Source organism: Argentina anserina, chromosome 4, assembly GCF_933775445.1.
Source record: "Argentina anserina chromosome 4, drPotAnse1.1, whole genome shotgun sequence".
NCBI classification, from domain to species: domain Eukaryota; kingdom Viridiplantae; phylum Streptophyta; class Magnoliopsida; order Rosales; family Rosaceae; genus Argentina; species Argentina anserina.
In genome coordinates, this window is record NC_065875.1 from 17,368,261 (window position 1) to 17,381,219 (window position 12,959).

Below are 12,959 nucleotides of genomic sequence, written 5' to 3' on the forward strand. Positions count from 1 at the left end.
GCTCGAGTTCATCCATCATGCGCACTCGGTCAAAAATGGACACTTGCTCAAAAGAGTTGAGAATTATCACCAAGTTTGGTACACTTCCACTTGAATGATGTCGATTAAAAACATATATATCCATCACTTTCACTCGTACATTCAATTAATCGATCGACTGCTGGATTTCAGCTAAAGCCGCCTGGTACGTACATGCATTTAGAGAATTAGCCTGATTATTTAATTGAATAGTACGTATTAATGAAATATAGTCAGCTGCATTGATTGGAATGGCTACGAAATTATAATTAGCTAAAGCCAAAGGATGATAGTTCGATGCATGCTTCTGGATATTCTTGTATATGCTCACATACTTAAAACTTTAAAAAATGATTGCTTGTCAAAATTGTCAATATTTTGTGGCCAAATTGGTGTGGACTTTTCCTTTGATAATTTTCTGAGGCATTTGCTTTAGCTCGGTCTCATCCGTGGTTAAGTATAGGTGGAATAACAAAAATGTATCTTTTAATTTATATTTTTGGTTATAATTCATATATAGGCCACCAAGCATGAATAGCAGTTATGAGCAAGGCCGCCATCCAATAATTAGGTTATGAATTCCATGTATATAAATAGAACCGAATAGATTGGATGTCATGACAAAAACCAAACCAGCTAGATGGCCATGTTTACTGTATCTCTTTCATTCACGACTAGCATCATGTTTCTTTTGGGACTCCTGGTTACAATCCTTTCTATACCAGGTTGACAACTCTCTCTCTCTCGGAAGTTATGTTTTTAGCAGGTTGAAAGTATATATACTCATAGCCATTGGTCTATATAAAATATATTCGATTACATCATTCTAATCCAGTGTTTCACTCACCCGTTATTATGAATGAAACACGTATATCAAGGCTCCTGTACTACAGGTTTAAATTTGTAGAATCTAAAGTCATGTCCTCATGTAAGATATGATTCAACCTTGCTAATTTAACTCGATGTATGCAGGTGCTCAATCAGTAGGTGTTTGCTATGGAATGTTGGGCAACAACCTCCCCTCTCACTCGGAAGTCATATCTCTCATGAAATCAAACAATTTCGATCGCACAAGACTCTATGAACCAAACCACGCTGCTTTTGAAGCTCTCCGAGGCTCCAACATCGAACTCATCCTCGGTGTCCCAAACTGGCAACTTCGGGATTTCGCTGTCAACCCCTCCAGTGCCCAAAACTGGGTACAAACAAATGTCCTCAACTTCTACCCTAGCGTCAGAATCAAGTACATTGCCGTTGGAAATGAAGTAAGCCCCGTCAACGGAGACACATCTCTGGCTGAGTTCCTCCTCCCCGCCATGCAGCACGTGTACCAGGCAGTCAGAGCAGCCAACCTACATGACCAGATCAAGGTCTCTACCGCCATTGATACGACCTTAATAGGAGTCTCTTACCCTCCATCAGCTGGCGCGTTTCGCGACGACGTGAGAGGCTATTTGGATCCAATTATCGGCTACTTGGTTTATGCTCAAGCACCACTGCTTGCTAACATCTACACATATTTTAGTTATGCCTATAACCCTACAGACATCTCTCTTCCTTATGCCTTGTTCACTTCGCCTTCGGTTGTTGTTTGGGACGACGGTAAAGGATACCAAAACCTGTTTGACGCGATGCTGGATGGATTGTACTCGGCTCTTGAGAGGGCTTGGGGTGGTTCTCTGGAGGTTGTCGTGTCCGAAAGCGGATGGCCATCGGCAGGTGCCTTTGGAACGTCTCCTGAGAATGCTGGGACTTATTACTCCAAATTGATTCAGCATGTGAAAGGGGGCACCCCGAAGAGGCCTGGTAAAGCCATAGAGACTTACTTGTTTGCCATGTTTGATGAGAACCAGAAAAATCCAGAGCTGGAGAAACACTTTGGCGTTTTCTACCCAAATAAACAGCCAAAGTATCGGCTCATGAATTTCGAGGGAGGAAGATTGGAAACTCAGTATAATGCTACCAGTTCTCTCAAGAGTGATATGTAATAATAGCATTGGTGGAACCCCTGGATCCGTATTTTTAATTTTGTGTGCATGTGTTTAGTTGAAATAAATTAATGAGAGAACATGCTTCTCAAATGCCTGGCGAATTTCCTGTGATGTCACACGGTTTCTTCACATGTGTGTTTAGGACTTTTTGATGGCAAGTATATCACTTGATATTATAAAAATGAAGGCCTGAATAGGCATCAATCCGGTGTTGTGCAATAGATCTTGAGTCGAAACCTATGTACATATCATATGTATATTATTTAAGAATTATATCCGACTAGCAAAAAAAAATATATTCTACAACTAATCGAAGTATAGCAATAGGCTGGAAAACTAGTATAGCAAGCATCCTTGGGCCCAACAGCCACCACGGACCAGTTGGCTGGTCCTCCTTACAAGCTACCTTAGCTCCGACCCACGAACCCGACCCAGATCCGAGAGATCCATAACCTCATCTCTGCCGCAAATGGAACTCAGCTCCTCCGGCAAAGACCGACCTCCTTGCCTTGAGAAAACTGAAAACTCATCTTCATTCTAAGCAGCCCGACACTCTCAGCCCCTACCAGCCCCTCTCTGACCTGCAAAGAGAAACTTCGACAGCACCTCCGACGTCAAACCATACCCAGACGAGATCCAATTGCGATTGGAGAGATCTCTGTTGGGACGCAACCAAAGGGTTGCTGAACCCAACAAAGAAGCTGCTTGCCGCCACGGGTCGGTGATCCACAGCGTCACCATGCTTGTGTTGTTGCCTTGATGAGACGAGCACTGCCACCTATGAAAACCCTAGTTTTCACCCTCCCAAGTCGCTCCGCTAAAACCGGAGATGCCTGCATTCTCATGATGAATTACTCCCAGGAGATAAATTGGTCTAATAATTTCTTGCTAATTGTAGTTGATTCCCATAGAGTAAATTGTGTCGGAGGATGATGTGAAAATGCTTCGTTCGTGTTTAAGGAGGTGTATTCAACTCTGATTTCAAATGATTCTGATTGATTTATTATAATCAACGGATTCTGAAAATCCATAGATTATTTCAACTCCACGTAGATTCAGCCAGATTTCAAAATCCATAGATTATTTCAACTCCACGTAGATTCAGCCAGATTTCATTGTATTGTATTGACCAGATTTGTCTTGATTTGCTTGGATTTCACAAGTACATGTATGATTTTTATATTATTATTAAATAATAAAATATAGAACATGGAGAATTAATAAGTTGGTTTTCTTTTTTAACAAATTACAAAATAATAATGTATTTTATAAAGTAATAAAAATATAAAAACAATCAAATATCATATAGTGAAAATTGCAAAGATAATTAGAAAAGTACATTAAGAGGCTGCATACTCATTCATTCCGACCTCATTGTCATCATAGTCTTCATGATCCATCTTATTCGCATTGCCTTCAATATCATTGTTATCTTCTTGACTTTCATTATCACCATTCCGTGGTCTATTTTCCACATAGCTTCAGCAATAGTTTCCAAGCATTAGCCTCTGCTCTTTGTTGTAGCTGACTTTGAGAAAGTAGTTCAAGATTCTCGTCTTCCATATCAAGTTCTTCATCATTTTCTATTTCATGAGAAAATTCATCGGAACGACATTCTTTATTGCAACTATTAGTACAATTATAAAAACAACCATCATTTCTTTTTTGCCTACAACAATTATACCAAATCACAAGAAAAACCCATAAAATTGATTTGAGTAATTAAAATAAAACACATGATTAAAATAAGAACATAAAAATTTTCAATCTTGTTGAGAGAGAGAGAGAGAGAATACATCAAAATCTCATGTTTAGATGCTTGATTTCTAACAAGCATGATATAGTGTAAAAATACTTCAAAATCCAACAAAATCAACTAATAAATGAAATCATTCAAAATAGATTGATTTTTGAATACCACCAGAATTCATATGAGTTTTTGAAATCTTAATTGAATACCTTGAGATTTCAATGGATTGTTTAAAATCTTAATTGAATACCACAAGATTTCAAAAAATTCTTCAAATACAAGAAAATCCTATAGAATCCTAATTGAATACACCCCCCTAAGACTTATGCCTATTTCATAAAGTAATTTGTGTTGGACGATAATGTCAAAACGCTTCCATCTTTTTCGATCACACTAATATATATGATACAATACCTAAGAAAATTCCTATGATATATTAATGTGTTATTTAATATTGATTTAACAGGTACAATTATTATCGGTCTCCTAGGTATTATCTATTTAATTTATCTAATAAATTTTATATTATCAAAAAGAAAAATTAAGTTCATTCAGCAAAACATAAAATATGATCTACGTACTATGTACCGTACGTAACCAGTCTCTCCAGATACCTCGCTCGATCTTTAGTCGTCGATCATGAGACATTTGCAGATATACATGATCCATCATCAAGAAACTAGCTAGTTCTCAAGTTCCGAATAATAGGGATAGAAAATTTTCAAGGGAATTCAAGCTAGCTAGCTATTTCACAAGAGCAAACGATAAGACGTTATATATATTCTGCGGAGAACTGCAATAGTAGGGAACTTGATCGGGTATGTAATTTGATTCGTTATCTTTTCAAATGCACGTTTAGTTTCCAAATTTCCTTTATTCCATATAGTGTAAGCATAATATTATTGGGCAAATTATAAAAAAGGTACCATTTTCTAACTTATATTAGAAAAAAGTCACTACTTATGAATTAATTATAAAAAAATCATCACATTTAAGTGGAAATTATAAAAAAGGTCAACAAAATTAGAAAAACGTCACGTAAAAAATATTTTATGAACTATTTTGCTATTTCTTACTTTTTTTTTTCTTCTTTTTCTAATTTCGACCATAACTTTCTCGTTCGGCGATAGATTTTGACGAAATTGGTACCGTTAGAAAGATCTCGCTCCCCTCTTTCATTTGATATACTACCCACTCCGAATCGACCAACCGTACAAGACGCAACAACCATCACAAAGGGTTGCCGCTATCGATGGCGGTGCTTCAAGCAATTCCGACGAAACCGAAGCTCAAGGTTCTCTAATTCCTAATATTCTCTTTATTATGAGCATATTTATACCAATCTCATTTGAATTTTAACAAAATTTCACATATTTCCACATTTCCTCTCGGCATGTCACAGACGCTATCACAGACACTGTCACACCTACTGTCACAACCGCTTTCACACTATCTATTTACACCTACTGTCACAACCTCTGTCACACTACCTATTACCAATCTCATTTGAATTTTAACAAAATTTCACATATTTCCACATTTCCTCTCGGCATGTCACAGACGCTGTCACAAACACTGTCACAACCGCTATTACACTATCTATTTACACCCACTGTCACACTACCTGTCACAATCACTATCACACTACCTATTACCAATCTCATTTGAATTTTAACAAAATTTCACATATTTCCACATTTCCTCTCGGCATATCACAGACGGTGTCACAGACGCTGTCACAGACACTGTCACACCTACTGTCACAACCGTTATCACACTATCTATTTACACCCACTGTCACAACTTCTATCACACTACCTGTCACAACCATTATCACACTACCTATTACCAATCTCATTTGAATTTTAACAAAATTTCACATATTTCCACATTTCCTCTTGGCATGTCACAGACACTGTCACACTTACTGTCACAACCGCTATCACGCTATCTATTTACACCCACTGTCACACTACCTGTTAGGCTGTCACAACTACTATCACACTACCTATTACCAATCTCATTTGAATTTTAAGTCGAGCTCTTCGTCAAAGCTGTCATCATTGATCCTGTGAAAGCAATTGCAGCGGTTCCGGCCATATTTCGTCGGTGATGGGTTTGAGATCAAGGCCTTGGGGCTCTGGGTTGTAGTCAGGTTGGATCGTCGATGAAGGATACTTCCATGGTCATTGTCGACGACTTTGTTGAAATTGAGATCGATTTGGACTCTCGACGACGTCAACAAACTGCTAGGGAACAAGGCCGAAAAAGAGACGTAGGTAGCAAACTTGCAGGAAAATAGAGGTGGTCGTTGGAGTCTCTGGCCGGAGAAGGAGGAAGGAGAGGCCAGCCTTTGTTAGATCAGAATTACATATGAGAGGAAGAAGATGGCTCCTCCAACGAGATATGCAGTTTGAGTGATGAAAAAATTCGATGGCATTTTGTAAATATTTCAAACATCAATGGAAACGGTATAAGAGATTGAGAAAATTGACTTTTTTATAATTTTCAAATCTTACTTGATCTTTTTATAAATACATGTATCAAAAGTGACTTTTTCATAAGAAGCCCAATTTTACTTACTTATTGCATTATTGGCTTCAATTACAAGCCGCCTAGCTATAGTTATCTTACTTTTCATCTACTTATAAGCTTACAACCTACATGACCCACTCATACCAGCTCAAAGTCGGGCACCTTCTCTGTTCTCCGGTCTCCTCAGGTCCTCGATCATCTACCATGGTGCCGGCATGTTATTATCTCCAACAATATTGGTAAGTTAGTAACTCAATCTTATTATTTTGGTAATTAAGCTAATGGGCCGGCATGGAGTTACTGATTATCAGAGTGGGATGTCTAAATTTGGTGCAGTACTTGACAGAACTTTGAGGACTGAGGAAATTTCAGTTGGGCCGTTTGGATCAAACAACGGAGAGGAAGATTTTGACGATGGAGTTAACTCAGCAATGAAGCAGATTTTGATACATTACTATGTAGAGGGAGGGCTTCTTAACGTCCAGTTCAAATATGATGATAACAATGGAAACTCAGTTTGGTGTCAACAGTTGGGTCGACTTATAACTCTTGATGCTGCATGTATCACTGTATTTGGAGCCTACATAAATGATTTAAAACGGAAGGAACCATCAATTTCAAGTGTCTCCGGCCATATGTATATAGCTAGCTATAATCTTCTTACATGGGAATAATCACATATATCAGTTTCCTTGTCTAAAATTAAGTTGATATCTACCTATAATACTATTTGGTTTTACAGTAGGTTTATCCGTTTATAATTAGTTGAAAGCATTCATAATCATATATACTCCTTTAACTCGGTATGTTAAGTATAGAGTCGTGGCTTTATTGGTTAAATAGTGTAACTGATAACGTTAGGGTTTTGAGTTTAAACCTCATTGACACATATATGTAAGGGTGTGTGAGTTATATGATATTTCTTTTCTTTTTAAGGTTTTAGGCCAATAGAGAGAATGCGAGATTAATCATTTTTTTTATCAAATATAATAATTAATATGTAACAAGTATATTGTGAGTCGAACTTATGACCTCTCATTTACGAGGAGAGATTGATACTACTAGATTAAATGGTATTGAGCTAATCTTTTCTCTTTTGATGATGTGGTCTGCATTCATATCGATTTTTTTTATCGACCTGGTTTAAATTTATTTTCATGTGCATGTGTTTGATAAAATATGTGCATGTTTTTATGCCTTGTAGAAAATAAGTGATGCATAAATTTTTCAAGGATTAATGTTATGTTTTATTAGTTCATCCTTCTTGAGTTTGATCTTTCTCTATAATATAGCGTGCGACATCACGCAGAGAAAAAAAGAGAGGTTAGTTTACTATGTCCTGGCAAGCTTAGTCCACGACTGTGATTTGATCCGAATGATCATATAATCTTTTGCCTCAGTTCATATATTAATTGCTTTTCTTGTTTATAAAATTGTAGATCAAACTTAACCACCCCGACAAATTTTTAACATCAGTTCATGGTTTTTTTTCACAAAAAAGATAATTGGGCCGACCTTTCACAAGCAATAAAAAGTAGTACAGGCCATTTGGATCAACTCTGGATGAAGACAAGACGAGGAATTTTTCAATCCAGGTGCCTGGATGTAAGATTGTAGGGTTTCAGAAATATCGAGGATTTCAGAAATTTTGACCTTCTAAAAAATGGATATTTCGATGCAAATATCGAGGAAATATCGATCTTGATATAATTTTTATAAAAAATTGAAAGTATTTAAAACTATTAAGACCAAATATATATTATAATGTGCATGAAATTTCCACAATATCCATCTCAGTTGAGTTTGTTGAGAAGTTGAGGTTCCTCTGAGGTGACCCAAGGTCGAATCTCCCCATGTGCACTTTAATTGTCTCAATTTTCTAAAGTTGGGTGAGATTAACGAGATAATATCGTGATATATCGATAATGTTAACGTAGTGAATTATGCTGATGCAATACGCTACACTCTCTGTTGATGCGATACGCCGTGCTCCTCGTTCCTTTCCTGTCACAAGTAGCACGAGTCGTCAAAGTGGAGACCACGGCGACATGGTCTTCAACTCTCCGATGCTCAAGTCAGGTTTGTAATAATTTATGCAGAGTAACAATGGGTGTTTAAGTGCACTTACCTTACGAGGTCGAGGGTTTGACCTTTTATAGATCATTCACTCATCTTCCGGTTAAGGTGTTCTCTGGAGTCTCCTTTAAGATGCGCGTGAGGGTGCGTCCGTAGTCGGTTTGGACCGCGGGGCGGCCCATTGCACAGCTAGTGTGGCTGGCTCACTGCTGGTATTGCGAGGCTGGGCTATTTATTAGCCTTAGTGCCCTGATTATGGCGGGCATAAGCCTATGCCAACAAGTCCCCCCAAGTTCCTAGTCTAGGGAGGCAATTTCTTGACTGGGAAGTTAAAATTAAGTATTTCGCCATAATCAACGGTGGGTCCCGCGGACCCACCTCGGAGTCCCCCCACTCCCCAATTAAGGAATGCCAAGTTGCGGATAGTGTAATGAACTGTGTCGAGTCTCTGTGGGTGTTGGTTGGTCTCGGTGCGTCCGTCGTAGCGTAGTATATATTTACGCTTGGGACGTCTTTGGGCGCTATTGTAGTGCGTTCGTCATAGCGTAGTAAATCTTTACGCGTAGGACGTCTTTGAACGCTATCTTTGAGCGCAGTGCATCCGTCATAGCGTAGTAAATCTTTACGCGTAGGACGTCTTTGATCGCTATCTTTGAGCGTAGTGCGTCCGTCATAGTGTAGTAAATCTTTACGCTTAGGACGTCTTTGAACGCTCTCTTTGAGCGCAGTGCGTCCGTCATAGCGTAGTAAATCTTTACGCGTAGGACGTCTTTGATCGCTGTCTTTGAGCGCAGTGCGTCCCTCATAGCGTAGCAAATCTTTATGCGTATGACGTCTTTGATCGCTATTGTAGTGCGTCCGTCATAGTGTAGTAAGTCTTTACGCGTAGGACGACGACGCAATCTTTGAGCGCAGTGCGTCCTGTCGTAGCGTAGTAAAGTTTTACGCGTAGGACGTCTTTGAACACTATATTTGAGCGTTGTGTCCTGGGCCGAGAGAGGCACGATTCGCGCTGTGGGTAGCACGTGTCGTACATGCATTGGGTGAACGTAACGTGGACGGTTCAATTTCGGGGGAAGGTGACGTTAGCCGAGGAAGCAGTTATTGCATGCGGTTATTGCGTATGTTATCGAAGTGTCGTCTCGGTAACTCATGCCACGCGGCGGGATCTGGGGCGATGTCCTTTGGGTCAACGGCTAAAATGTGAGTAACGGTTTTCTGTATCCAACGGTTGGGGAGCTTTTTTGAGAAATCAACAGGCGAGATGTGGTATGAAGTTACTATAAAAGAGTGAAAGGGATAGGAGGACTGTCATTATTGACAGTTCCAAGCGTTTTTGAATTTCAAAAGCTCTTCATTCTCTCGTTCCCTCATTTGTTCTCCATCCTATTATTCAAGTTTGGACGAGATCCTACCGGGGTTATTTTTGCAAATCGGTCTGTAAGGTATGTTTTGATCGGAATCTCCTATATGTATTTGTACTTTTGGTTGTTTTCTGGTGATTTTGTGGTTATAAGGTAAGGCATTGGTTTTGAGTTTGGGTTTTTCGTTGAAATTGGTAGGTTTTGGGTATGTTTGATCTTTGGGTAAGTATTTTCCGGCTAAGTGGGGTGTTTGTGTGGGCGGTTGTCGATGAGTTTGGTCGGAAACTGGGTTTGGTGTTCTTCGTGTTCTTCATTGCGATGTTCTTAGGCTAGATCTGATTAACTCTCTAACTTCTAGGTTTAGGTTGTTCGTCTTTGACTGCGGTGTTGCTTGTTGCGGCGTAATGCCTAGGATAAATATACTAACTGACGGCAATTCCGTGCCTATAGAGGGAAGTTGGTTCGCGTTAACATCATCCGAATCGTGGACGAGTGAGTTGGAGGCCAACTACCTGAACCTAGTACGACAAAGTAGTGGTTGCCATTCGCAGTGTGAGGATCGTGCTACGGTCTTTGCGAGAGTAGCGAATCGTCAGGTACAATGGAGTCTAAGACACGAGGAGGTGAGAGAGAGTGAGATGAGCCATGTTCCAAGCCAAGACCGAGGTGTGCGCGAGCGTATTGTGAGCGCTTCTGGGACTAGCACCTTAAGTCCAGCACTGAGTCCAGCGCATGTGAGGCGTTGGTTAGATGGTGGAGTACAAAGGTTGGAGGTAGAGGAACTGCAGAGGGCGGATCCCGCCGCAGTACTTGGCTACGTGGAGGAGTTCAACCTGCCGGCTACGATCTTGGCCAGGTCAATATTGCCCGAGGGATATGCGCTGGTCAGTCCCTCCGTATTACGGATCGGGGTGGAATTGCCGTTGGATCCGCGCCTGCAGTGCTTGGTGGCGGAGTTCGGCTTGGCCTTTGGGTAAGTTAGTTACAACATGTGGCAGGTTATTCTTGGCCTCTGCTCGCTCTTCCACCTGTCGGGATGTTGGTTTGCCACTACGGCAGAGGTATTCCATTTCTTCAAGATAGACTATAACCAGCGGAATGGAAATGGAGAGACTGCGCGGTTCGTTAGACAGGATGAACGCAATGAGTTCCAAGTCTTGGAGAATTGGTCCTCCTCGGAAGCTAACTGGCAGTAGAATAGCTTCGTTGTAGAGAAAGGGTGGGAATATGGGCGTATTAATGGGGAAGAGTATCACCCGGAGAAGCGTATCCCTTCGCGTTTTCAAGCAATTAAATGTATGTGTTAATTTCTTATCAGTGCTTGTTGTGAAATAATTGTTTACTGACTTTGTTGTTCTTTTGTTGCGCAGCAGGAAGGAGCTTAGTACTGTCGGAGTGCGAAATTGGAGGTGTCAAGGTGAGGATTTGGTCCACGATTTTGAAGGTGTTGACGAACCCGTACCTGCTATTTGAGCAAGGACTACACTATCATTTTCCGCCATTTGTTCTTTTTTTTTTATGACGTACTGATATGTGATTGTGTGTGCAGCTACGACGCTCTCGGTAAATAGAAACTTCGAGAAATCGGAGCGTGTCTGCTATGAGAGTTTCTTGCATAAAGAAGACCCACTGTAACTTCGGACACTGAAGGTCTATCCGTAACCATGTTGCAGCGTGTGATGGCGAAGAAAGTGGTGGCGTCCATTAATGCTGTGAACGTGACCACGAAGCGGGTTGAGGATTCGGCGTAGGTCGTGGATTTGCCCGTACCGTCCCACGCGAGCTTGCCGAATGAACAGGGCTTGCCTCGTCGGAGTGATGCAGAAGGTGTAGGGCGCATAGACACCAATCTGCGGTTGGCTACTCCGGCGGAGTCGTTAGAGGTTGGTAAGAGGAAGAAGGTGCAAAAAGCGAGCGCCTCGCAGCGAAAAGCGAAGCCCTCTGCCGCTCCTGAAGACGTGGAAGATATGACGGTCGAAGGGACCCATAACCTTCACAGACTCTCGTCTATGAGGATCTTTCGGCCCTGGACCGTAGTCCATTGAGTCAGCTGGGTGCCACAGATTTGGAAAAGCTAGTCCGGCTAAGCCAGCGTGCTGGGCTCGGGGGGTTACGACGACCTGAGGGGTCCGGCCTGGAACTGCGTAGCCCGCTTGGTTTTCAACCTGCTGGACGTGGAGCAGGATGTCCTGGAAGAGCGGCGTCTGCTCGCCTAAGTGACTGAAAGGGATAGCAATCATGCCAAAAAGGGTATTGCTTTTGGAAAACGACTTGGCCAACGCCAAGGCCAAGTTGGAGAATGTGGCGAACTTGCAGGAAGATCTCCGCCAAGAGATCGCTCGTCGGGAGGTGGCCGAGTCGCTGGCGCACCAGATGGCCACAGAGAGAGATGCGGCTCAGTCGGCCCTTGTCGAGGCAGAGGAACTAGCCAAACGGGCGAAAGAGGAAGCAGAGGTGGAGAAGGCCCGCATGGCGGAGGAGGCTGCAGCCAACGTAGTGGCCGCATTCAAGGCATACTCGGAGGTGACGGAGTACTTGGAAGGGTACTATGTCACAGCCGTGGGTGATATGATCGCGCAGTTCTAAGAACTGGGAATGCTGGATTCTGTGAACTTCCAAGAGATCTTTATCAAGTTGCATATTTTCCGAATTGGTGTCGGGGTTGAACAGCGAAACCCGTTGTGTTGGTTGGATTACTTCAATGGGAAGTACTGCTTTCGTGCCGTACATTAAGGAGAAAGGGGTCTCGCCTGTGGCCTCTATTGGCGTGGTGCGGATTGCCCATAGTACCTCGTTGAGCTTCTCGGGCCAAAGCCATTTTGCTTCATCCAGTTTTTTCCTAAGGAGGCCCTTAATTAATTTGTTGGCGGCTTCCACTTGCCCATTAGTCTTGGGGTGCCCAACAAAGACGAACTTAAGCGTAGTCCCTCTTGCTTTGCACCATGTGATGAGGTGGTCGTTATTGAACTGTGTGCCATTGTCTGTGATGATAGACTCTGGCGTACCGTGGTGGTAGAAGATGTTACGTTGTAGAAAGTTTTGGACCTTCTCAGTTGTTATTGCGGTCAAGGATGCGGCTTCTATCCATTTGGAGTGATAGTCGATGTACACGATGACTCACTTAAATTGGCATTTCCCGACTGGAAGCGGACCTATCAGATCCATTCCTTAGACGCAGTTGATCAACGAGCTGACTATGTATGATAGTGGTTCTGAGGGTTGTCG

At 41.7% G+C, this 12,959-nt stretch overlaps 1 protein-coding gene across 1 annotated transcript; it reads left to right on the plus strand.

Moving 5' to 3' along the window:
- Nucleotides 1-640: 640 nt before the first annotated feature.
- LOC126790904 (glucan endo-1,3-beta-glucosidase, basic vacuolar isoform) lies at nt 641-2,093 on the plus strand. Its single transcript, XM_050517276.1, has 2 exons — nt 641-743; nt 991-2,093. Exons 1-2 carry the CDS (start codon nt 659-661, stop codon nt 2,004-2,006), a joined length of 1,101 nt encoding a protein of 366 aa, XP_050373233.1. The 5' UTR covers nt 641-658; the 3' UTR covers nt 2,007-2,093.
- Nucleotides 2,094-12,959: the final 10,866 nt, after the last annotated feature.